This window comes from Grosmannia clavigera (assembly GCF_000143105.1).
Source record: "Grosmannia clavigera kw1407 unplaced genomic scaffold GCSC_167, whole genome shotgun sequence".
NCBI lineage: Eukaryota > Fungi > Ascomycota > Sordariomycetes > Ophiostomatales > Ophiostomataceae > Leptographium > Leptographium clavigerum.
The window spans coordinates 34669-59267 of NW_014040772.1; the positions used below are offsets into that span (position 1 = coordinate 34669).

Below are 24599 nucleotides of genomic sequence, written 5' to 3' on the forward strand. Positions count from 1 at the left end.
GGAGTGGGACCCAGACAGCCTGCTCTCTTCTCCGCCCTCTTTTTTTCTCTTTTGTTCTTCTCGCTTTTATAGCTCACTCTCTTGATCCCACACACCCCTACCGGCACGACCTCGTCGACTCGTCATTCTGCTCGTCTCCTCCACACCCCCCCCCCCCACCCCCCCCCGTCCTTGTCCTCTCTCGGGCACCTCGACCTCGAATCATTGTCACTCAGGTCGGCGACCATCAGCAAGGGCCGAGCCGTGGAAGTCAAGGAAATCGAGGAAAACCGAGGAAAACGAGCAGAATAAAAAACAAAAAAACAGACAAAGACAAAAAGAGCGGTGCTTATACTCTGGCGCCCCTCTTCCGCTGCCAAACCCCTGTCTTTGCGCATGCGCGTGCGCTGGCTCCTTCTCTCTCTCCTCTTCTGCCTTCTCTTCCGCCGAGGAGGCAGTTCGACTCAGCAGCTCTGGCCGGGTGGTGGCAGCTTGTGTTTCCTTCCGCTGACGCCTGTGGCCATCCTTGACCGTCAATTGGCCTGCGATTCTCGCTCTTCCACCCCCCTTCACCTCTCCGGCGCGTCTTCCATCATTGCGCTCTGCCAGCACACCTCCGACTCTCTTCGATTGGGCCGGCCTGTTCAGCCTGCTCCCTTCCCTGCGATAGCCGGAGAACGCATGTCCTTTGCGCCACATCTTGCGCCCCTGCTCTCGAGACTGTCGTCGCATACGACGCCCTTGTCCAGGCCTGGTTCTGGTCGTCACACGAAGCAACACCGACGGCCCCCTACTGCTCGCGCCCACGCTCGAGCTCTGTTTCCCTCTCCACACGCACGGGCTCACTGCTGCCGCCTGCTCACGTCGCTTGCCCACGTCACCTGCTGCAGCTGGACTTGACTTTGCTTGCCAACTGTCCGGCTGCCTTTCGGTCATCCCGGGCGCATTGGCACTCGAACAGGACGAGAGATTGGTCGTGTGCGTCCACCGCCTTGCTGCATCGTTCCGGGGCCGTCCGTCGTACCTTATTCGGCGTGCCCACATCTGGCGCGGACGTCCTCAGGAGGCACGCCCCCCCCCCCCCCCTTGGACGCCCAACCAATACTTTCCTGTTGCGTCACGGTACGGAGCAGGATATACACCACCCCTCCCATAACATTCGAACCGGTCTGCCTCTACCTGTTGGCCCAATCGACAGTTGCCAGACGCCCGTCGATCCGCCCGCTCACTGTCTCCACTCCTAGAGCGACTCTCTGTCCCCAGAGACTGTCAGCTTCGCGACAGAGCACTTGCCTGTCGTCTTGACCGATTACCGGCCACCGCTGAGAGACCAGCTACGCACCTGACGACGCCGCAGCTTTCACGACCAGTGCTGCCGTGCCACAGCTCTTGTGACACACCCTTGGCTTCACCTTCTCTATCCACACACCCCCTCCTTTCCTTGGCAAGAGAGCAGGTATCTTGCTCTGTGCTCCATGGTAACTGGCCCTTGCACCCCCACTGCGACCTCACACGCCCTCTCCCCTCCCCTTGGCCGTTGGCTCCCAATCCCGTTCTGGCCGCCCTATATAAGCCTAGGCCGCGATGATGGACGAGATGGACACCAACGAGGGAGAGCTCTCAGACGCCCTATCTGAGAACGAGTACGACGACGTACACTTGCAGCTTCTCGGAGAGAGGGATGATCACGAAGACCACACCGACGATCACCAAGACGACGATCACGACTACGACAGCGCCATGGACAAGCGGACAGATTCCAAGTCCATCAAGACGGAGGCTGGACTGGAGAGTACTGCCCCCGAGCCTAAGAAGAAGTACGATCCTAAGGACCCTCTGCGTCCTCGGAGGAAGAAGGCTCGCCGTGCCTGTTATGCGTGCCAGCGGGCTCATCTGACTTGTGGTATGTCCTTCTGACGCTACGTTCCTGCCCTTTTTGGGCTGTCCTGTGTGAATGCTGACGAGACAAAGGCGATGAGCGTCCGTGCCAGAGGTGTATCAAGAGAGGCCTCGCAGACGGCTGCCAGGATGGCGTTCGCAAAAAGGCTAAGTATCTACACGATGCTCCGGCAGATGCCCTGCGACCAGTGCTGGGCCCCAACTTCAACGCTGGCACAACGGCGGCCGTGACGACGACGACGACGCCATCTCGAACCAACGGCCATCGTCACCCGTCCAGCGCCGGCTCCGACGTCTCCGTGTCCAACGTCGGCACCTTTTACGCTCAGTCCAACACGGCACCCTACAGCGTGTTCTCGTCGGGTCAGACTCCCTCAGGCACGCTGGCCGAGAATCTGACGTTCCCGGGACCACAGTCGCCCGTCTCGCCCAGCTTTGTGTCGACGTCTGGAGCAGACGGAGCTGCCGCCCAGATGAACCGCATCGATCTGACAGCAGCGGCAGCGGCAGCAGGCCTGAGCAGCTTCTCACCGGCCCTCTTCGATCCTAGCAATCCGGCGCTGTTCAACTTCAACCTGGAGGGCATCAACTTTGGCAGTCAGTATGCAGCTATGGAGTTCGACATGCTGGGCCACATGTCCTCTGGTGCAGCCGACGACGCAAACGACCCGACGTCCTCCCTCTCCCAGCAGCCTGGCGGTGGTGTGGGCGGCTTTCCCCCGGCGGACGTCTTTGGCGGCGGCGCGAGCCAGACGCTCTTCAGCGGCGGTGCCTCGGGCACGGCGAACGGGCTGGTGAACGACTTCATCGGCCTGGACTCGTCGACAAACGGGTTCTACTCACAGGGCAACCTCCAGCACGGTCTCCCGCACGCCTACGCCATCGCTGCGGCGCCTCCGAGCCTGCAGAGCCCTAGCACAGACAACAACAGCCCACAAGCGACCGGCTACGGCTTCGAAGGATCTCCGACCATGGCGACATATGCCGGTTCCACCGGAGGTGTAGCCAACGGGAACGGCCATGTGGGCCAGGTGCTGAGCGGTGTCCGGGCTTCAGTGGCTCAGGCACAGCAGCAGCAGCACCAACAGCAACAACACCAGCACCAGACCCCACACCAGCACCAGCACCAACTGCAGCAGCACAAAGCTAGGTCGGCCATGGCAAAGCTGCTGCCACAGTCGATTCTGGGCAAGCGACACCGAGACCCGTCGTCGGTGTACGAGATGGTCAAGGAGCCGCACATGTATGTGGCCGGTTTCCATCGGCTCATCGCGCTGTTGCAGCGACGGTTCTCGGCCAGCAAGATAGTGCGGATCGCCAAGGCGCTGTCGAGCATCCGGCCGTCGTTCATCTCGTGCACGCGAACGCTGAACCGGCAAGACTTGGTGTTTATGGAAAAGTGCTTTCAGCGCACGCTCTTCGAGTACGAGGAGTTCATGTCGCAGGTGTCGAGCCCGGCGATTGTCTGCCGGCGGACAGGCGAGGTGGCTGCCGTCAACAAGGAGTTCACCGCGCTGACGGGCTGGACGAAGGAGGTGTTGCTGGGCAAGGCGCCCAACCTGAACGTGAACATGGGCCTATCGTCGGCCGTGGCAGCGGCAGGCGGTACTGGAGCGGGATCCGGTGCTGCAGCCGGAGCTGGAGGCGGAGCAGCTGGAGCAGCCGGCAGCGTGTCGGTGGGCGGCGGTTCATCAACGGGCAGTATGGACGTCGGTACGACCAGCAGTAACGGCAACGCCAACAGCAGCAGCAGCACAAACGGCGGAACGAATAGCGGGCGATCGGGACTGTCGACGCCGCGGTTGCGGGCGCTGAACGCCGAGGCAATCAAGGCGTCAGAGGGCAAGGCGCAGCCGATGTTCATTGCGGAGCTGATGGACGACGACAACGTGATTGAGTTCTACGAGGACTTTGCCCATCTGGCGTTTGGCGACAGCCGCGGGTCGGTGAACCGCAAGTGCCGGCTGCTCAAGTACCGGACGCGGGAGATGCTAGACAGCTCTGCGGGCGGCGAGTTGGGGTCATCGGCGGCGGGCTCTCAGTCGGGCTCACGTCCGGGAACAGCAGGCCAGCAGTCAGGCAATGGCAGCGGCACTGCAGCGACGGGAGTCGGCAGCAGCAGTATCCTCAGCAACCGGGTGGCCCGTATCGACGGCGAGCATGGCATCTCCAAGATTGAGCGCGACGGCAAGCTGGAATGCTCGTACTGCTGGCACATCCGACGCGATACGTTTGACATTCCCATGATGATTGTGATGAATGTGAGTTTTTCTCCGTCTCTCCTTTTGCCTGCTCTATCCTATGCTCTATCTTACTGACCTCTCAGTTTCTTCCGTGTTACTATCCAAACCAGGAGCCGCATCAGCTGGCCGTTTAGCCCTTCTTCTTGTGCTCTTCATTTCTCCTTTTTTTCCTTTATTCTTCTCTTCGTCTATTGCGTATTGTTCTACGACCACTCTGGTCTCTGTCATCCGGGCTTTTTTAAAAAAAAAGGGGGGAGGGGAGTTGGGCTGTACGGACGGGCATGGGCTGGAGTTTCATACGATTCCTACGTTTACTATTTCTCTGTTTCTTTGGCTAGGTGCATTACTTGGTTCTCTTGGCAACTATGGTTCCTACTGTTTTGGTTTTCCCTTTTTTGTCCCACCCTTTCTGGTATACCTTTGTCCTTTCATACTTTTCTGACTATTTATGTCTCTCTGTTTGTAAAAGCACAAATTTGTGTGCACAGTTTCAGCGACCAATATAAACGTCAATGGTTGAATTTGCAGAGAGCAGGCAGTGCGCATTGCTACGTGCGAGAGAGATCAGATCGGCGGCTGGTGCCTTAGTCACGTGCGGCCCCTCCATTGGCAGAAAGCTTCCCTAGAGCTGAGACATCAGCGCGATAAGACGGGTCTATGACCTGCCGAATTCCGTTGTTCTTCATCCGGCGCGAGCACAATTTTTCTTCCGCTGTACCGTGCCGTCAACTCTCGTGTAGAAGAAAGCAATGACGACATCCCGCCCGACGATTGTGGGCTCGGAGGCTGGTCCGGAGCCGCCGTATCCGGTGCGAATGGAGGGGCCGGTGATCAAGGGTTTTGGCCGGGGGTCCAAAGAGGTGTGTAGCCGGCGGTCTCTTCTCCTTTGTTTTCTTGCTCTTTCGTCTCCTTGTCTGGGCAGTCTTTGCTGACTGTCCAATTCGTCGTCCCCCTCTCGCCAGCTGGGCATTCCTACGGCAAATATGCCGGTAGACGACAAGGCGGCGCCGTGGATCGCCGACTGCGAATCGGGCGTGTACTTTGGATGGGCCAAGCTGGGCGAAGTGCCGGCTGAAGCGACGGCAGGCGCTGTGGCTGCGGCTGCGGTTTCGTCGCCGTCGACCACGACTTCGCCTGCCGGCCTATACCCCATGGTCATGTCGATCGGCTTCAACCCGTTCTACAACAACACGAGCCGGACAGCCGAGGTGCACATCCTGCACGACTTTGCCGGCGTCGACTTTTACGGTGCGCCGCTGCGTATCGCCATCCTCGGCTACATTCGGCCGGAACGCGGCGACTACGCCTCCGTCGAGGCTCTCGTCGAGGACATCCACTTCGACTGCGACGTCGCGCGGCGCTCGCTCGCACGACCGGCCTGGACCCCGGCCGGCAGCGACGGTGCCGGTACGCTGACTGTTCCGTGGTTGCTAACATAGGAGAGGTGAATGGGAGGCGACTGTGGGGCGACCCTGAGGATCAATGCATCAAAACGAAGGCAGCGATTGTGGATTGAATTTTGTTTCCAACTGTTAGACAGTAACACAACATATTGTCCTCCAGTGCTTTGACTCGACGACAGATCTACAACTTTGCCACGCACCCGTCGTCGACGTCCCCCTAAAAGTTCTCCTTGCCGGCAATGCGCTCGTTCTGCACGATCTCGACCCAGTAGGCGTCCGGATCGAGGACAAAGGCCACGTTCTTCATCCGGCCGTCGGTCAGGCGCTTCTTCCAGTTGACCTTGAGGTCCTCGAACCGCTGGCAGGCTGCGTCGATGTTGTCGACCGAGACACAGATATGTCCGAAGCCCTGCGGCTCCTTGTTGCCATCGTGGTAGCTAAAGGCCTCGTCCTTTTCGGTGCCGTGATTCCACGTCAGCTCCAGCAGGCCCTCACGGCCGGCCGTGCCCTCGTCTCCAGTCGGCTCGCCTGGGCCACCGTAGGCCAGGAAGTAGAGCGTGAAGCCAGCGGCCGGGTTGTCGGATGTGCGCACCAGCGACATGCCCATGACGTCTTCGTAGAACTGGATCGACTTCTTGGCGTCCTTGACCCGGATCATCGTGTGGTTCTGGCGGGTCAGCAGGAAAAGCTGAGCGAAGCAAGCAGACGGAGAAAACTCACCATCCGGTACGTCGTCAGATCTGTCGTCGTCAGGCCTTCAGAGGCTGCCAGCGGCTTCTGCCCAATCACCTCGACCCAGTAGCCGTCCGGGTCGAGGACAAAGGCAATGTGGCGCATGCGGCCATCGGTCAGCTTCTTCTGGAACCGGTAGCCGGCATCCTCGATGCGCTTGCAGGCAGCCTGGATGTTATCAACGGAAACGCAGGTGTGGCCGAAGCCGCGGTATGGCTCGACGTTGCCGTTGTTGATCTTGTAGGTCGGGTCGTTCTCGGTGCCGTAGTTGTGCGTCAGCTCGATGACGCCCTCACGGTCAAACGTCTTGTTGCCGGCCGAGACGGCCGATGGCGAGTCGTACGCGAGGAAGTAGAGGTCGAACTTGTTCTCGGGAAAGGACTCCTTCCGGATCTGCTTGAGGCCCAGGAACTCGTAGAACTTGACTGTGACGGTTTAGCGTTGAAGTGACAAAAGTACTTTTTTCCACGCGCGTACCTGATTCCTTCGGGTCCTTCACCCGGATCCTGTGTTTGCGTTAGACAATTGGCCACAACGCCGCACACCCCATTCCCCTAAACTGACATGGTGTGGTTCAGCTTGTACGTGCTGATATCCGTCGTGGCCGCCATGGTTGCGAGAAATCGCACTGCTGCTGCGGATGCCTTTGCCGGATGGGAGAAAAAGGCTCGAGGGATCCTGAGGCCGGTCAGAGGGCGGATAGCGTTCATCCAGACAGCCGGTCGAGGGCGATAAGCTGAAAATTTTTCTTCGTTTTCGGAGCGTTCCAGAAAGAGACAGGAACCGCCAGAGATAAGTAAACGTCAGTACGAAGCCGACGCTTGTTGCACTACTCCGCATCGTCTCGGATGCGGGGCAGCTACACGTCCGAGCTTGCGCCTTCCCTTTCGGAGGACAGCGGCAATTCGGCGATGATCTACATCTTGTCATCACATCATTTACACAGCATACAGGCCCAACGCAAACAGATCAATTGAGCAGAGTCGCTCTCAAAGACAGACGTGTTACCGGTATAGAGTTGCTAACAAGCTGTACCCACTGTTCTTACTGGAAATACAGCAGCTCACAGCATCTCACAGCACTTCCCAGCTGTCTTCACGGTCGAGGAAGACGGGCTCTTCCACGTCGTCCAGCCGGTCCACGTACACCGTGTCGGCGTGTCCGCTGCGCATCGTCACCTGTCCGTGTTGCAGCTGTCCCTCCAGCTGGGCGGCACTGGTACTGGCGTTTCCGGCCGCCACCGCAGTCGCCACCATGGCCGCCAGGTTGTTGGTAAGGAAGCGTCGTGCTTCGGCTGCCACGACCACAGCTTGCTGCAGCACTGCTGTGGCTGTGTCGTGCAGTTGGTGGCCTGTTGTCGCTGGTGGTCGCGCCGCCTGCACGCGCTCCAGCAGGTCGTGCGTGGCCTGGCGCAGTCGCTGCAGCCGCGGCAGCACATCGAGCCGGCCGAGTTGCTGCACCACCTGGAGGCCGAATTGCAAGGCATCATGCCGGCGGCCGACTGCTGCGGTTGTCGCGGTTGGCAGTCCCGACAGAATTGCTGCAGACTGGCTCGTCTCGGTGCCGGCTACGAGCGCGTCCGTGTCGGCCGACAGGCAGGGCACCTGCATCATGTCCATGCTGCTGTAACCATCGGTCCTGGCCGAAGATGTCGCAGCAGGACGCTGGGCCGGGCTAAAATGATGCACAGGACTGCCACTTTGGCTGTAGATCGGTTCATCACTCTCCTCGCTGTACTCGCTGTCTTCGTCGCTCTCCCCTCCCCCACTATTGTCGTTACCGTCGTTACTGTCACTGTCTTGATAAACACCATCACACGATGTCCGTGGCTCGTAGTTTAGGAAAACGTTAGGCAGAGGTTTTTCACATATATCAAGACCGTAAAGCTGGAGCGTCTGTCTCATCATTTTCATATAGTAAAGGCGAGCAGCCGCATCTGGGCTATTCGCATTCGGCTGACCTGACTGGTTGTGGTCCATTGTGCGTGGCAGCCTTTTCTTGGCCGTTGTTTGGGACTCCATGGTAGGTCCTCTGTGTTCGTAGTTGTGGGAAAGTTGGGACTGCGGTTGTTTCTGCAATTTCACACTGCTCCTTCCTTGGCGGCTCTTTAATACTACCTCTGCGTAGTCCACTTGCGAATTCTGACTTTGTTCCCTCATCTAAGCTTTCTAATCCCCCAGTTTCTCTAGGGCTCTGAATAATGCACTTCTATACTGTAGTGTTGGACACACGGCAGGCTTTCGCAAGCGTCGAGCGGGAGGGATGAGTGAGGAGATGACAGTGGCAACTCGAAAAAGTCTGTCATAATTATACAGCCCTGTTCGCGCGGCCTAATAGTAACAAAGGAAGTCATGCTCTCTTCTGTCTCCAATACACAGCTATACACAGTGGAAGAGACAGTGCATCGTCGCCCGGCGATGCTTGCAACCGTCTCGCTTTTTTTCTTCATCTTTTCTATTTTCTCTCGTTGTCGTCATGGGCACTGCGGCTCCCGTCCTCCCCTACTTCTTTGGCTCCTCCTTCTTCTCCTCTGGCTTCGGTGTCGGCAGCTTGAACGTCTCCGGCGTCTTGTCCAGGCCGGCGCCCACCTGCTCCCAGGAGCTCGAGCCGCCCTCAAAGTTGCGGAACGCTTGCGTCAGCTCCAGTGGCTCCGTCACAATGCGCTTCTTCTCCTCGTCGTAGCGAAGCTCCGTGTAGCCTGTCACCGGGAAGTCCTTGCGTAGCGGGTGGCCCTCAAATCCGTAGTCCGTCATGATCCGCCGCAGGTCCGGGTGGTCCACGAAGAAGACGCCGAACATGTCGTACACCTCACGCTCGTACCAGTTCGCACCGTCGTACAGGCTGGTCACGCTGGGCACCGGCGAAGCCTCATCTGCATACGTCTTGACCCGGATCCGCGAGTTGTGCCGCACGCTCAGCAGGTTGTACACAATCTCGAACCGCTGGTCGCGCGTCGGGAAGTCCACGGCCGTGATGTCGCTGATCTGCGTGAACTCGGCCGACGTGTTGTCTGGAACGTCAGCAACCTGGCTCTACTGCCCGTCTATTCGTCTTCCCGGGCTGCAAACCTCATGCACCACTTACACTTCAAAAAAGTAAAGACCGGGATGACGCCCGACGGCGGGATGTAGATGGTCAACTCATCCTTCCACACCGAGAACTGCTGCACGTACTTGGGCAGCACGCTCATCAGCCACGCCCCGTACCGGTGCATGTTGTCGGCCATCAGATCGAACTTGTCCGCAGGGTTGACCACCGGCGCCTCCAGCGTGCCAATGGGCTCGCGCGGTGCTTGCCGCATGTTGGTCGCATCCTTGGGCAGCTTGACGACATAGTTCTGCATCGAGCTGCTGTTCGACAGACACCGGACTGCGCCGCCGGCCTGCTTCTGCACTGCCGGTGGGCCCGGCCGCGTCGCCCGAACAGCCGAGGCCAGTGCCCGGCTCCGGCAGATCCTGCTTGCCATTGTGGGACCTGTGAATGTGGAGCGGAAGATGAAAACGACCTGGTCGGTCGGAGGGAGATCGGGTCGGTCTGGGGGCCCAATGCAATCGCCGAAATGGTGCTGTTGCTCGCGAGCGCCGGATGGGGGGAAAAGCGACGTCGATTTTGCTTGACCGAGATAATTCGCTTCGACCGGATTGGCTGCTTGTCAACGACCGCGGAAGTCGGCGAAACTATGTTCCACCTTGACCAGACCAACTCGCCCTCTATCAAGCCTGATGCTGGCGTAACGATTCCAATGGACATGCAATTTACTCGTGGATATACAAGCAACCTATCAAGGCGTCATGTAGCGTGAACAATGGACCGTCAGTTCACCGTGTCCCCATGGTTTTGCTGGTCTAACATGCATCATCACCTGTTGGGTGACGTGGGTGACCCCCAACCGTGACTGGCCACGTGCCGTAATATTGCCTATCTAGGCTAGAAATGGAATAGCATTATTCCGCGCTTGCCTGGGCGAAGTCTCCCAGTCGTTTTCTCGTTCGTTCTGTCCCGGATCCGCTAAAATTGCCTCCGTACAAACAATTGCTGCCAACAAAGTATTTTCCACAGGGCCCTCCTTTTTTTCGTCCTATTCTTCCCTCCATCACAACGTTCCAACCCGTCTAGACCAGGCTTCATTTCTTGTGTTTTGCTGTTCGGGCGTTTTAGGCGATCACCAACTCACGAAACGGTTTCCCCCTCTTTGTTTGATTGAAACGACACCAATTTACCCGTTTTTCCAACTTGCCGTTTGTCTGGCGCTTTTTTATATCGAAAAATTGTCGCACCTATTTCCACCGACTTTCGTCCCCTTCAGGCATCCCGACAGCACTCTTCTTGACGACCCAGCTTCCAGTTCGCTAGAGTACCAAAGCCCAGCCCATTCTTGGCCGTTTCTGCGATCACGCCCTCGTCACCATGGCACCCCAAGATACTTTCATCGAGGATGAGGACGACACATGGTGCGTTTAGCTGTTCTAATTTTTCTTCTTGCCGTTTGGCAGCTAACACTGGCTACCGATCCAGTCCCCTGTGCATCGAAGAATTCGACCTCTCAGATCGAAATTTTCGGCCATGTCCGTGTGGATACCAGATCTGCCAGTTCTGCTTTAACAACATCAAGCAGAACATGAATAGTCTTTGTCCGGCATGTCGACGCCCATACGATGAGAAGTCCATACAATGGAAGGTCGTCACGTCTGAAGAGTATGTTTTAGAAGCAAGCTTCTGACCCGCCTGCAAAAGAAAGAAAACTGACAAATTCAACCAGAATCGCCGAGTTTCGTTCCAACATCCAAAAGAACCAAAAGAAAAGAGCTGCCGAGCAGCGGCAGAAAGAGGTTCAGAAACGCGAGGCTGAGAAAGAGAATCGAAAAAACCTTGTTGGTGTGCGGGTTGTTCAGAAGAATCTTGTCTATGTGACGGGATTGAATCCGACCGTACGCGAGGACGAACTGTTGAAGACGTTGCGGAAACAGGAATTCTTCGGTCAATATGGCAACATACAAAAGATATCCATCAGCAACCGCAAGAGCCCTGACGGTTCTCCCTCTCTTGGAATCTACGTCACCTTTGAAAAGAAAGACGAGGCGCAGCGGTGCATTCAGGCTGTCAACGGCTCCGTGAACGGAGAGCGGACGCTGAAGGCACAGCTAGGTACCACGAAGTACTGCTCTGCTTGGCTTCGGCACGAACAGTGCACGAATCGGCAATGCATGTTCTTGCACGAGTTGGGAGACGAAGAAGACAGCTACACCCGGCAGGACCTCTCATCAATGAACAGTATCAACACCCAGCGTCCTCTGAACTCGGCTTCACGATCGGCGTCGAGACAGCAGAGTCATCCAGTTGCGGTTCAGGTCGCCACTGTTGCTGCAGCACAGCCCATGGCACGCACCGTAAGCAAAGATGGCTCAGAGAACGAGGATGCGTCGGCGCTGCCCTCGTCTGCAAATTGGGCGAGAAATACCCAGGCTCGAAGCAGGCGCGGCAGCTACGCAACAAGCGGCGCTGCTACTAGCCCGGCCGTCTCCATGTCACTACCGGTAACTGCCGAATCCGTCCAGGAATCTATCGAGTCTCCGATTCAAGAGGAAGCTGTTCTTGCGCCCGGAACTAACCCTGCTCAAGTGAAAGTGAAAGCAACCACCGACACGACTCTCTCCAAGGCTCAAGATGCAAAAACCAAGAAAGAAAATGACGCATTGACCAAGCTCTTCTTGAGCCTTGTACAGGCGATGGAGAAGTGCAGCCTTCCGTCGACTTTCCTGCTCGATGGAATCACACTGGACGCGCACCCCCCTCTGTTTGACCCACGTGGAGGCGAAAAGCGTCGGGCTCTACGGGATGACGAGAGCCGTCTCGACGTGGAGCAAGAGGAGCAGCCGGCCGAAGCCCGAGAGCCGCTTGAAGACGAACCGGAGAGCAGTGGCAGCTTAGCATTGGGCGGCGAGCCTGAGGACCGCGAGCAACGCCGTGTTGAGCACACCTTTGACCAGCGACGTGGCGGACCGCCACCACCGCTTCAGCGGGCCACTACTGACAGTCTGTTTGGATCGTTTGGAACAAACTACATCACGAACGCAAACCCGGGAACTATTGGTAACCGTACCATGACTCCTCAGCAGCAGCCTCTCTACCAGCGCACGCCAAACAGCTTTGCGGACCATCCTCCTCCAGGCATTGCCCCAGCGCAGTCACTGTTTCAAGGCCAGGCACACAGCCGTCAGCAGTCGCGATTTGGATTCGGAAATGAGGGCGCGGCTGGTAGTGCTGCAACGATCAAGCTGGCGGCGAACCCGCGTCTCATGGCACAGCAATCGTCGATGATGCCGCAGTCGCTTCATGCACAGAACACGCCGTACTATGCGGCTTCCATGCCGGGGCCTCCCCCCGGGCTGAAGTCGACGGGTACGCCTCCGGCAATGTTCGGGCACGGGTTCGGTGCTTCGGGATTCGGTGGCAACCCAAAGGACGCGCGGGATTCGGGACAGTTACTGCAGGAGATTATTCGAAACAGAGGCAGCGCCAGCAGCCAGGCGCATGAGGCAGGCAAGCGTGAGTACATGTTCCCCTCTTTCCTTAGCCAGTACCCATCGTCCGGCTCTTCATCCCCCGTTCCTGCACCCGGCTTCTCGGCGTCGCTCTACGGTACCCCGCCTGGAGCATTCCAAGACATCGGGTCAAAGCAGAAGAAGAAGGGGAAGAAGCACAGACATGCTAACACTTCCTCCTCTGGGGGGAGTGGCTTAGTGGATCTTGCGGACCCGAGTATCCTGCAGGCAAGACTGCCTCACCAGCAGAGCAACGCCGGAGTCGGTCAGGGACTCTTCGGGGGTCAGGCCCAAGGTGGGTACAACCCGAGCATGATGTACAATGCTGGCTACCCCCGATGGTGAGAGGGCGAGGGTGCGCGCGAGAGAGAGCGTGAGCGAGAGCGAGATGGAGAGAGGAGCACCGAGAGACAGGCCACAACTCTGGTCTTTCGTTCCCTTTTGAAGATAAAATGCCAGCGACCCCCTTCATATTACATTCACATCACATACCCGCACCCTATCCCTGTGCTGTCTCTTTTTCCATTTTGTCTTTAGTTTTTTCGTCTTTTTCGTCTATTCATCTTGGTCTTGTATCCGCAGATCGGCGTTGGGATGGATTTCATCGAGGTCACGTTCGGGCTGTTGTCTGCTTTTCAACGCCTGATGCCTCGCATGGGGTATAGCATTTTGATTTTGCATTTGGAGCTGAATACTGCATGACGAATTGGTGGCGGGAACGGAGTGCATCCCAGACCGATTGCAGTGGGAAATCTTATGACGGGATCTCTCGAGAGAAGAGGCCACGATTTTATGACAGTGCTTCTCGGCATCGACCCGTCTACTTTTCAACGCTCCAAAGTTTTTGGTCCGGATTCCGGAAGAGTCGTCATGCCAGGCAAGCCATTACCGTCTTTCTCTCGAGGGATTTGCAATGTATGTTAACACGGGCCTAGTTTTATTATCTTTTTTTTTCTCAGTGTCAAGAGGGTGCGGGAATCAGACTGGTCGCGCTGTTCATGGTCACCTTAATACCATAAAGAGACTTTTGTGCCCTCACAATTTTGTGCCACACTGTAACTTGACCACGTCGACATGTCTGTGCCTCTAGAGGAAGGCAATGACAGCTGCGTTGCCATAGATTTCTGTTCCCGCGCCCGGATGTCGTGTATATATATTGCAATCTGCTTTGCGGCTTCGAGGGGTTTGGGCTGGTGTTCTGTTGGCCTGTCTCCTCCGCAGTCTCGATACCCTGCGTTCTCGTCTCTCGTCTCTCGTCTCTCGTTCTCGTTCTCGTCTCGCGTTTCGCGTCATTCCTGCACCTCTTTGCCATCATACCCTCCTGCTTTCTGAGTTGTATCTTGTGAAAAGGAGACTGACATTGGCATTGCAGACGACGACTTGTCGGGTTTCCACGAAGCAGTCTCAATTGTGGACGCATTGGTGTCTGACGAGCAGAGCTTGCCGAGCTTGCCAAACTTTATATCTGGCGCTCTGGACTCGCCTCTACGGACAGGCACGCCTTTGTTTCCACCTGGCTTCGGCCATGTGCACGGATTTCCGACGCCGACACCACCGCCTGGCCTTGGGCGGCCGATGACGCCGGCTTCGGTTGGCACGGCCGCCAGCCAGACGGTGCTGCGGCCGGCTGTGCCGCTTATTCCGATCGATTCGCCACTGGCGAAGAAGGCGGCACGTGTTGCCAGCGGAGGCATCGTCACAAGCGGCGAGGCAAAGAAGACGGGAGGAAAGGCGGTAGAGAGTCCACTGGTCAGACATGCCACACCGCTGGCAAGGACTGCGTCTCCGGTGCCAGTTAAGAAGGCGGTGCTACTGCAAGAGGAAGACTTCCCTGCTCTCGATGTGCCAGCAAAGGCAGCAACATCGACATCGACGCACACGGTTCCAGCGGCGACGCCACGCAAGACGTCTAACATTGTCAAGACGGCGGCAGCAGCTGCAGGGACGAAAGCAGGACCAGCCGAGACACCACAGATGGCGACAAAGACAGCAGCCGCCGTGGCCTTGGGCGCGGGTTCGGTGGTGCCTTCTCGGGTGGCGACGCCTGTCAATGAGAGCAAGAAGGACAGGGCAGACAAGAAAGCGGCACTGGGAGTGCTCAACATCACGGCAGCGGTCAAAACGGTGCAGCCGAAGGCGACGACGAGTGTTGGAGTTGCAACGGCTGCTGCCGGGACGACGGAGAGCAGTCCTTCGGCAGAGAGCGTGATGACGGCGGATGCATTCCCATCGCTGCCGACACCGACAGCATCGGTGAGTACGGCCTCGGCCTGGTCGCCGGTGGTGCGGGCAACACCCAAGACGCTGCGGGTGGTGCAGTCGGGGGCATCTGGCAAGACGACGGCCGAGGCGTTGGCGGCGGTGATGTCGCGGTCGTCAGCGGTGCAGGCGTTGAGCCACGGCAACAACAGCAACCGACCGGGTACGCCGGCAAGCGAGATCATCTCGGACAACGCGTCACTTTTGTCAGCATCGGTGCCAGCATCACGGGCGGGCTCACCCCCGCCGTCTCGAATCGGGTCGGCGGCTGTACGGACGACGACAAAGAGCCAGCAGCGGAAACAACGCAAGCAGGCGACGAAGAAGGAGGCGGCGACGATTGCGAGCCAGCCGGTGCCAGAACAGCCGGAAGAGGAGGAGATTGCGCCGATTATGGGCCGCAAGAAGAAACAGAAGAAGGAGAAGCCGAGCAAGAGCGTGCCGGTGGCCTCGACGACGTCTACAGCACAGCCAAAGGACGAAAAGACGGAAAAGGCAAAAGAGGAGGAGCAGCAGAAGCAGCAGCAGGGCGAAGAAGCTGCGGCCAAGGAGGTCGCCAAGGCAAAGACATCTGCAAAGCAGAAAGACGACAGCAAAGACAAGACAGTCGCGACACCCAAAGAGAAGTCTGCAGTCCAAAAGGGCAGGACTGCCAAGGGTAGCAGTAGCACGGCGACGACTGTGGTGGCCTCTGGTGTGTCGAAGACGGCAGCGGTGTCTACGGCGACGACTACAGTTTCGGCTGCTGCGCCCACGACTACACCGATATCCACAAGCACAGCCACAGCTGCGACTACGACTACAGCTGTGTGCACGGCTACAGCTTCAGCTGCATCGGCAATTGCACCGGCAACTGCAGCTGCGAACGGCATGACGACGGCGAAACCGCGGACGCGGGAGGAAGAGATGCTGGAGGCGGCGCTGGACGAGGCGAGCCGGATTGCAGGCACGGAGCGAATTCTGGCGAACATGGGGCCGGAGATCGAAGTCGAGGGCAGGACGCCGTTTGACGTGGTCCGAGACATGATTCGACACGGGATGGTGACGCACGAGCGGGACATTTCGGTGTTCTGGCGACAGGATCAGCTGACGGCGCAAGGCATGACGGCAGCGGCAGGACGGCGCGAGAAGACGATTATTGGCGACGCAATGCTGCAGCCGGACGTGATTTTCAGCGACGAAGACCGGGCGACGCTGCTGGCGGACAATGTGGTGCGCAAGGAGATCGACGGGGTGCGGCTGATGGCGACACCAAACGGTGACTGCGTGCGCAACTTGACGGAGGAGGAGGAGAACCGATATTTGGACCTGCAGCGACGGGTATTAAAGATGGCCGCGACACCGATGGCGTATCGCCATCCACGATACGAGACGACGGGGGGGTTTGCATTGATTAGTAAGCGGGCTGTACCGTGTGGAATGCCGGGATATTTTCCGGCGGCAGGTGGTATCGGGAGCAAGGCAGCTGTGGCAGCAACTGGGGCATTGACTGGGACAGCGAACATGGCAGCGGCTGCCGGCCAGACCGGCCAGACCGGCCAGATGGATCCAGTAGCCAAGATCCAGCGCGAGGAGGCAGTGTACTGGATCAACCAGTACGTGCTGCCACGACTCAACGTGCTGCCCCAGAGCGAGGCGGAATCGTGGAAGTCGATGCTGGCCGACACGGGAATGCCACAGTCTGTCGGCGCAGCGACAGTGGCGCCCTGGATCTATCACACGCCCGACATTCGGAACATGTTTGACCATGCCTGCTGTGAGCACGACCACGGCCACAGACACGGCCATGTGCAGCATCATCATCACCATCACCATGATCACGATCACGTTCACGATCACGTTCACGATCACGTTCACGATCACGATCACGATCATGGTCACGACCACGACCACCATGACCATCATGACCACCACGAGGACGACGACTATGACGAGTACGAGGAGGACGAGGACGAAGATGAGGATGAGGATGAGCTCGAGGACGAAGACGAGCTGGAACATGCGGTGCGGCCGATGAGCGTGGAGGATGCCGAGGCGTCGCTGATCCAGGCACGACGGGACGCGGCCACGCTGGGGCGCACGCTGGGAATGCTGATGAAGAAGAATCGGCGGGTGCTGATGATGCCGCCGTATTACGAGCAGCAGACGCGGGCTGCAGCGGGTGGAGGTGGAGGTGGTAGTGGAGCAGCCATGGCAGCGGCAGTGTATTGAGTTGGGAGGGAGATGAGAGAGAGGAGAAAGGACGAGAATGAATGGACAGAATACATTACAACTATTAAATACACATGAGTATTACTAATCATCCTAAACTGTATCCTTCTGCATCGTCCGTCTGCCCAATAGCTTCTGCTCGTTGCTTGGCACAATGAAGGATCTGTTCTTCGATCCAGGCGAGCAGCGCATCCTGTCCACGACGGTCAAGGCCGTCATCAGAGGGGTCGACGCCAAGGACGCGAACATGGAGCTCTGCAGCGCGAGCAGCGGCCTCGACCTCTTCCGTGCTGGGTCCGTCGTTCAGGTCCAGGTTTTCCTCCCAAGCGATACGACGGATGCCGCGGCGCATCAGTTCGCCGAGCTCGGCGGCCTGGCTGGCGTACGACTTGTTTGTGGGTATATCTGGGTCGAAATCGGTTTCGTCGGCAGCGTCGTGCAGCAGCAGGGCGGCCGGGATGTCCAGCAGAGTGTCTCGGTGGGGATAGTCGAGGTGGATGCGATGTGACTTGACGGACTCGAAGGGAACGACGGGCCTGACGTTGGGCACGTCCTGGGGATGGAAGGCGTCAGGCAGCAGGACGGGGCCGATGGAGAGGAAGAAGAGGTCCGGGCTGGCAAAAGGGTCGAGCAAGTCGGGCGGGCGGACAAAGAGTTCGTCCAAGAGCGGAAGGGCAAAAGGAGCGGGGTCGATGGAGCTGAGTGTGGCAGCGTTCATCTTGATGTTTTTTTGGCGATTGTAGGTTTGGACGCGGCTCCAGCGGTCGATGAAGACAGACCAGTCATAGATGCCGTTGTAGGCGGCGAGGCCACGGACAGAGGTGCGTTTGTAGGAAAAGGACTCGGTCAGGGCGAGAGAGGCGGCCAGGCCGGCGCCGAGATGTTCGCCGTAGACGAGGATGGGACGACGCAGGTTCTTGCGCAGCCAGTCGTAGCCAAAGAGGACGTCGTGTAGAGGAGCAGGCCAGAGACGGGACGGCCGCATGTCCGAGAGCTTGTTCAATGTGTCATCGTACTCGGTCTGGAGCGTCTCGTAGGTCCGGTCGGGCGGCCAGGCCCAGCGATAGGGCACCGAGGCGACAGGGCAGAGCTTCTGGCGGCGAAGAAAGTCGGGCAGCGGGGCGGAATCGACGGCACCGCTTGGCGGCAGGTAGAGCAGCAAAGGGGTCCATCGAGGATGTTGTCGTTCGTGATAGAGGCTGATGGTGATGGGGTCGTCCGAAGCACACGGCACGGCAATGTGGCGGGGGTGGGTGGAAAAGGCGCGACAGAGCAGGCGGTGGTGGACGAGGCGCCGGCCTGGTGGCAAGCTGAGGCCTCGGATGGCCATGGGAGTATGAGGCGAATGGAGAGGCTCAAATTGCCAGGTGACATGGTCTCGATCTGGATGGATGCAGTCAAGCTCGCCGCTAGCACGTGATGGTGGCCAATGACGGTTGCGTCTGCCCATTCTAGCCCGTCTACGGAAGAAGCCCAGATTCTTTGTCTGCTTTCTAGCAGCATTCCAACGTCATCTGCTCCAACATGCAGCCTTTCCCACACGGCCCAGTCCTTTCTCGCCCGGATGCATCATCCTTTCCGACAGCAGGGACGTGCACAGCGGGCGACCGCGCGAGCAGGATCTGATCACGATGCTGGACGCCTCGGTCGACACGGCCACAGAGCACGTCGATGGTCCGGGCAGCAAGGAGCAGAACGGCGACGATGAGCCGTACCGGATCGCTCGGCTGCCGACAGAGAGGGCCAAGAGCGATGCAGGCGCGGACGAGACGCAGCCGAGCCGCTGGTGGTTTGCGGCCACGGCCTTTCCCATGGCAGCCGGCACGCTGGGCCCCGTGGCTTCGGCCTTTAGCATCTGTGCGTTGGTGCGGCCTTGGCGACAGGAGATTGTGGCCGGGACGACGATCGAGACGGCCGTGTTCATCGACGATCCCGTCTGGCTGACGGGCATCAACGCCGTGCAGCTGGCCATTGCCGTTGCGGCCAACATGTCGCTGCTGCTCAACATGGCGCGGCGAATCCGGTTTGCAGTCGCACAACCGGTCACAATGGTCGGCTGGTCCATCTCAGCCTTGACGCTGGTGGCACTGACGGCGACAGGAGCCCATCCGCTGCGCCGTGGACTCGGTGGCCGCGACGTCGTCTGGTCGCAGGCCTTTTACTACGCCATCTACGCGGCCGTGCTGTACGCCGTCGTGGCCTCGCTGATGGTGGCTACGTATGTTGGCGCTGCCACTGGTCGCTACGACAAGGACTTTCAGCTCAACAACAGCCAGCGCACGCTCATGCTGCAGACCATTCTCTTTCTCCTCTACCTGCTCGTCGGCGCCCTTGTCTTCTCCACCATCGAGGACTGGGCCTTTCTCGATGCCGTCTACTGGGCCGATGTGACCCTCTTCACCGTCGGCTTCGGCGACCTGGCCGCCCAGACAACCCTCGGCCGCGCTCTGCTCTTCCCCTATGCTCTCGTTGGCATCATCAGTCTCGGTCTCGTCATCGGCTCCATCCGCAGCCTCGCTGTCGACCGTGGAAAACGACGCCTCGATGCCCGCATGGCCGAGAAGAACCGTCGCCGCTGTCTGCGCCGTCTTACCCGCGACGGCGCCGACGATATCTTGCAGCCCATCACAGACGCGCCTGCCCCTCTCGCCGAGCTTCGCCGCCGTGAGACTGAGTTCAACCTGATGCGTCATATCCAGCACGCCGCTGCCCGCCGGCGTCGCTGGCTTGCCGTCGCCATGTCCGGTGGCACCTGGCTGCTGCTCTGGCTCGTCGGCGCCTACATCTTTCAGACCTGCGAGGCCCCCTACCAGCACTGGGACTACTTTGACGGCTTCTACCTGGCTTTTGTCAGCCTGACTACCATTGGCTATGGCGACGTCACCCCCATGTCCAATGCCGGCAAGTCTTTCTTCGTCTTCTGGTCGCTCCTCGCTCTGCCAACCACCACTGTCCTCATCTCCGACGCCGGCGACACCATTGTCAAGGGCATCAGTGATGCCACCAACGCCGTCGGCCGCATCACCATCCTGCCGGGCGAAGCCGGCCTGAAGCGCGACCTCAAGGAACTCGTGCGCGCCCTGACCTTTGGCGCCGTGTTTTCCGACCTGGACGACGACGAAGACGGAGACGAGGACGAGGATGAGGAAGACTCGGATGTGCTGCCACCGGGGCTGTTGGGGGCGGCCCAGCCGCGACCAGAGGATCGCCAAGAACGGGAGGAGCAGCGAGAAGAGGATACAGAGGAGATGGCGGATGAGGAGAGAAGAGGTGACCGGGACAGTGAGCAGAGAGACGACTACGACAAAGGTAGCACTCTTGCAACCGGCAGCAATGCAGAGACAGCAGGAGGGCAACCAGCACCGATCGACGGACAGCGACGGCGACATGGCCGCAGAAGAGACCTTGGCTATCGACTGGGCACGCTGTCCACGCTGTCGATGCCGCGTGTCGACATCCCACAGCGGCTGCCGTCGACTCGGGAAGCATACCACTGCATGCTAGCCGACGAGATTGCCCGCGTGACTCAGCACATGCGACACGTGCCGCCGCGCAGGTACGCCTTTGCCGAATGGGCATGGTTCCTCAAGCTGGTCGGCGAGGACGAGCGCAGTGCCGAGATGCACGGCCGCGCGAGGCCGACCGAGACGACTAAGAGGACCGAAACAGATTCACCAGACAGCGATCACACGCCCTGGAGCTGGGTTGGCTCGCGTAGTCCGCTGATGAGCGGCCAGGAAGAGGCTGAGTGGGTCCTCGACCGTCTCACCAGGCGACTGCAGGCCGAGCTGCGCCAGGTCGAGACCCAGCAGACGTCGGGTGACATATCAGCACCTCAGGCCATCCAAGAAGAGGTGTGATGCTTACACATTGTTCGGATATAACGATGCGGAGATTCTATTGAATTACTGATAGTACGGATACTGCAAAATACTACATTGGTTTGCCTAGACACGTGCCATAACATGTGACATGTCCCTACTCAACTTTCACACCCCCCCCTTGACGGCAGTCAGATAGCCAGCCCGTAGAAGCGGTCGCGGGTCAAAACCAAGATCCTCATAGTTGTCGGAGCTGCGCAGTTTGGCCACGACCGCTGCCGTGGCCGCGTCGTCTTCTCTGGCCACTGTGGCCGTTGCAAGATCGGCCAGGTGCTGAAGGCTCTGGTTGGTGGCCGTTTCGACGTCGGTCGGCGCTGTTGTGGCCATGGCCATGCTCGCACCACTGGACCGCTGCTGCAGCGCTTCGTTGAGAGTCTCTCGCAAAGGCGATGTCCATGCGGCTGCTGTCGATGGAAACGGCTGAGCCTGAGCGCGAATCGCCGTCTCGCCGTCGCCGTCGCCGTCCACAGCACCACCACCACCCGTGCTGCCCTCCTCGGCATCCAGCACACCCAGCAGCGCGCTCGCTGCTGCCATTGCTGTCTCACGGGCGTCCCCGCTGCTGCTGGTTTGCTGTAGCATCGCCGCCAACACCACCGCCGGCAAAGCCAGAAAATACGGGTACAATGGACTCAGACGCGCCGTCACGGCCGCCGCGCCGCCTTGTCGCGATGACAACGACAGCGCTGACACGGACACCAGAAGCGCAACACCCTGGCTCGCCGCCCAGACCACATCTGTCGCCAGGGCAGACGGCATCGCCAGGTACGCCAGCAGCCGGTAGTGCCAGTACGCCAGGTGCACCACCGGCTCGCTCTCGTCCGTCGCTGTCGCCGGCAGGTCCACACGCCACATCTCCAACGCTGCTTCGATGCGCCCACCCAAAGCCGCGCCGCTGCCTGGCGGCATCGCCTGTGCTGTCGCTGGGCCTAGCACAAGAGGCGCGATGCTCGATCCAAATAGGTACGAGAGTTCTGCTTAGTCAGATCACGTGACCCTGCCAATACAATGCCGAAATTGAGAATGAAAAGGAGAAACCATGTACTCACTCATCAGCTGGAAAGCTCCTTCGCCCACCAGACCGCGCAGTCCCGGCGAGAGGACGACGCTGTCCTGTGGCACCAGCAGAGGTCGCGCCGTGGCCACGGCGTTCCATCGGTCCAACGTCACGAGCGCCCACCACGCACGCAGCACAAGTCGGCCATCCGAATCCGCGTTCCCATCTGCTTCTGCTGTCGTTCCCTCGCTCGAAAGCTGCGCCTGTGGCAGCCCCAAACCATAGGCCGCCGCCACAGCCCGTGCCAGCAGTGCCGTCTTGGACAGCACGCCGTGGCGGCCTTGCAGCGACGCCGGGCCGTGGCTGTCGGCCTCAACAGCCAACAGCAGCAGCGTCTGCAGATGGACGAGGCCCTGCGCCCGCGATCCACCGCCGCCTCCATCGGCCTCCCATTGCCCCAGTAGGCTGCAGGTCGTCCGGCTGCCGTCCGTGCTGCCGGCACCGCCGTCGTACACCGCCGCCACTGCCTGCAGTGCCGCCACAAAGGCCCCCTGCAACAACGGCGTACACTGCACCAGCAGCTCCATCGCCCGGCCCCATGAGCCCGCCAAAAACGGTAGTGTCGGGTGCACCACTACTAAGTAGCTGTTGTATATCTCCTCGTCCAGCTCGAGGCTCGCTAGCTGCGTCTGCTGTTGTGTCTGATGTGCCTGTTGCTGCTGCTGTTGCTGTTGGGGAGACGTGTCCATTTGGCCTGTCAGCGGTAGCAGACGTTCCATGTCGGTCAGCGGTGGCCGTGTTGTTGCCGACGATGACGACAGTACGCCAACATCCTCGCCCGCTGCCTCTAGTACCGACCCTCCGATGTGCGGCTGTGGTGCCAGACTCGCCGCCGAATAAGTCGAGCCGCGTGCTGCTGCTGCTGCTGCTGCGGCTGCTGTCATCGCCGTCATCGCCGTCTGGTAGCCGTGTTGCTGCATCGACCGTCCCGATGGCGTGGCCCAGGCTGCATGACGGCTGCCACTGTTGGCATTGCCGTTGACACTGTTGCCGCCGTTCGTGTGGTTGCTGCTGCTGCTACTGTTTCCTGTTGGACCCGTCTGGCTGCCCTGTGCTGCCTCACCGGCCATGGCTGCATACGGCCGCTTGGCATTGTCGTTGAGCGCAAATGTCGAATACGCCTCCGCCGACTCGCGACGGACACCACCTCCGCCTCCTCCCCCAACAACACCACCCAACAGATCGAGCGCGTCTGCCGTAGCTGCCGCTGCTGCTGCTGCTGACACACCACCGCCACCACCGCCGAGCTTGCCCTCGATGCTGTTAATCCGGTCCGCCAGCTCCTTGATATAGCCTTTGCTGGGACCTCGCTTCTGCGGCACCCGGCTGAACAGACACGACACGTGCGACCGCCGGCAGTTGCTACACTGCTCCGCCTCTGAAACCGAGTCGCACTTGATCTTCTTGCGCCGGCACGCGTCACACGCCCGCGACACCTTTGATCGCTTGCGCGGCGGGATGTGGTCCACGCTGGTCGAGTATGCCTGCTGCGCCATCTGCGCCATCTGCAGCGATGTCGGCAGCCCATGGCCCCCGTCTCCGTATCCGCCGTGGTGGTACACAGCTGCTGCAGCTGCTGCTGCCGCTGCCGCTGCTGCTGCGGCCGACGACGTGTCCTGGCCACTGCCGCCGTATCCCCCCGACTCATCCGTCCCCCCGTCTGCGTACTCCTCCACCTCGCCGTTCTGGCGGCCGCCCGCTGCCGCCTGCTGCCGCATCATCGGCGCCAGGCCCTGGCTCAGCTGTGCTGCTAGCTGCAGCTCCTCCACGCTCACCGTCGAACGGCCAGCTCCACTGCCCTGATGTTGCTGATGTTGCTGGTGTTGCTGCTGCTGCTGCTGCTGCTGCTGTGGATGCTGAGTCGGTGTCTGTTGCTGCTGTTGCTGTTGTTGTTGTTGCTGTTGCTGTTGCTGCGAGCCGTCATGGTCCTGGACGTGCTCGTCCTGCTGTCCCTGGTCCAGCGACGCGTCGCCGTATCCACCCTCGTCGCCCGTCGCTTCCTCCTCGTACACTGTCCCGCCTGGTGGACTCCGTCCTCTGCCTTGAGCGCCTGCAGATGTGACTCCGGGTACGACTCCTCCGCCACGCCCACGCCGCCGCCTGCGGATCCATCCACCGCGTCCGACTGCATGTCCACGCCTGCTTCAAGCTGGGGGTCTATCTGGTCCATGGCCACGTGGTCGCCGTCCGCATTGTAGAACGAGGTGCTGTCCTGTCCGTCCGTCGTCGGGGTTGGGTATGTCTGCGCGAGAGAGTCGTCTGCACCGGCCGCGTTGCCCTTCTCCATGAACAACTGCACGATTCAATAGCAAAATGAAACGCGTAGATAAGCTTTTTGGACGCGTAGATCAAAGCGCGCGAAGCTCACGAGAACGGGTGCTAGAACTCGAACG

General features: G+C 59.5%; 9 protein-coding genes across 9 annotated transcripts; 4 read left to right on the forward strand and 5 right to left on the reverse strand.

Annotated features, from left to right (window-relative positions):
• Positions 1-1563: 1563 nt before the first annotated feature.
• On the forward strand, positions 1564-4255 carry CMQ_5965 (c6 zinc finger domain containing protein; the record flags this gene model as incomplete). The annotated part of the gene is made up of 3 exons (XM_014315030.1): positions 1564-1882; positions 1951-4139; positions 4232-4255. The coding sequence occupies 3 exons, from the start codon at positions 1564-1566 to the stop codon at positions 4253-4255; spliced, it is 2532 nt and encodes an 843-aa protein (XP_014170505.1).
• A 615-nt stretch (positions 4256-4870) lies between these two features.
• On the forward strand, positions 4871-5560 carry CMQ_6039 (riboflavin kinase; the record flags this gene model as incomplete). The annotated part of the gene is made up of 2 exons (XM_014315104.1): positions 4871-4981; positions 5084-5560. 2 exons carry the CDS (start codon positions 4871-4873, stop codon positions 5558-5560), a joined length of 588 nt encoding a protein of 195 aa, XP_014170579.1.
• Positions 5561-5741: 181 nt separating this feature from the next.
• CMQ_6158 (lactoylglutathione lyase) lies at positions 5742-6966 on the reverse strand (the record flags this gene model as incomplete). The annotated part of the gene is made up of 4 exons (XM_014315223.1): positions 5742-6191; positions 6245-6681; positions 6734-6762; positions 6821-6966. 4 exons carry the CDS (start codon positions 6964-6966, stop codon positions 5742-5744), a joined length of 1062 nt encoding a protein of 353 aa, XP_014170698.1.
• A 363-nt stretch (positions 6967-7329) lies between these two features.
• On the reverse strand, positions 7330-8235 carry CMQ_6156 (uncharacterized protein; the record flags this gene model as incomplete). Its single annotated transcript, XM_014315221.1, has 1 exon — positions 7330-8235. One exon carries the CDS (start codon positions 8233-8235, stop codon positions 7330-7332), a length of 906 nt encoding a protein of 301 aa, XP_014170696.1.
• A 522-nt stretch (positions 8236-8757) lies between these two features.
• Positions 8758-9722, reverse strand: CMQ_6241 (NADH-ubiquinone oxidoreductase subunit precursor; the record flags this gene model as incomplete). The annotated part of the gene is made up of 2 exons (XM_014315306.1): positions 8758-9266; positions 9341-9722. The coding sequence occupies 2 exons, from the start codon at positions 9720-9722 to the stop codon at positions 8758-8760; spliced, it is 891 nt and encodes a 296-aa protein (XP_014170781.1).
• A 941-nt stretch (positions 9723-10663) lies between these two features.
• On the forward strand, positions 10664-17268 carry CMQ_6092 (ccr4-not core complex subunit; the record flags this gene model as incomplete). The annotated part of the gene is made up of 5 exons (XM_014315157.1): positions 10664-10707; positions 10772-10951; positions 11016-13093; positions 14171-15771; positions 15958-17268. 5 exons carry the CDS (start codon positions 10664-10666, stop codon positions 17266-17268), a joined length of 5214 nt encoding a protein of 1737 aa, XP_014170632.1.
• Positions 17269-17356: 88 nt separating this feature from the next.
• CMQ_6436 (uncharacterized protein) lies at positions 17357-18598 on the reverse strand (the record flags this gene model as incomplete). The annotated part of the gene is made up of 1 exon (XM_014315501.1): positions 17357-18598. One exon carries the CDS (start codon positions 18596-18598, stop codon positions 17357-17359), a length of 1242 nt encoding a protein of 413 aa, XP_014170976.1.
• A 301-nt stretch (positions 18599-18899) lies between these two features.
• On the forward strand, positions 18900-21128 carry CMQ_6113 (potassium channel; the record flags this gene model as incomplete). Its single annotated transcript, XM_014315178.1, has 1 exon — positions 18900-21128. One exon carries the CDS (start codon positions 18900-18902, stop codon positions 21126-21128), a length of 2229 nt encoding a protein of 742 aa, XP_014170653.1.
• A 129-nt stretch (positions 21129-21257) lies between these two features.
• Positions 21258-24493, reverse strand: CMQ_6488 (c6 zinc finger domain containing protein; the record flags this gene model as incomplete). Its single annotated transcript, XM_014315553.1, has 3 exons — positions 21258-22123; positions 22199-23866; positions 24217-24493. 3 exons carry the CDS (start codon positions 24491-24493, stop codon positions 21258-21260), a joined length of 2811 nt encoding a protein of 936 aa, XP_014171028.1.
• Positions 24494-24599: the final 106 nt, after the last annotated feature.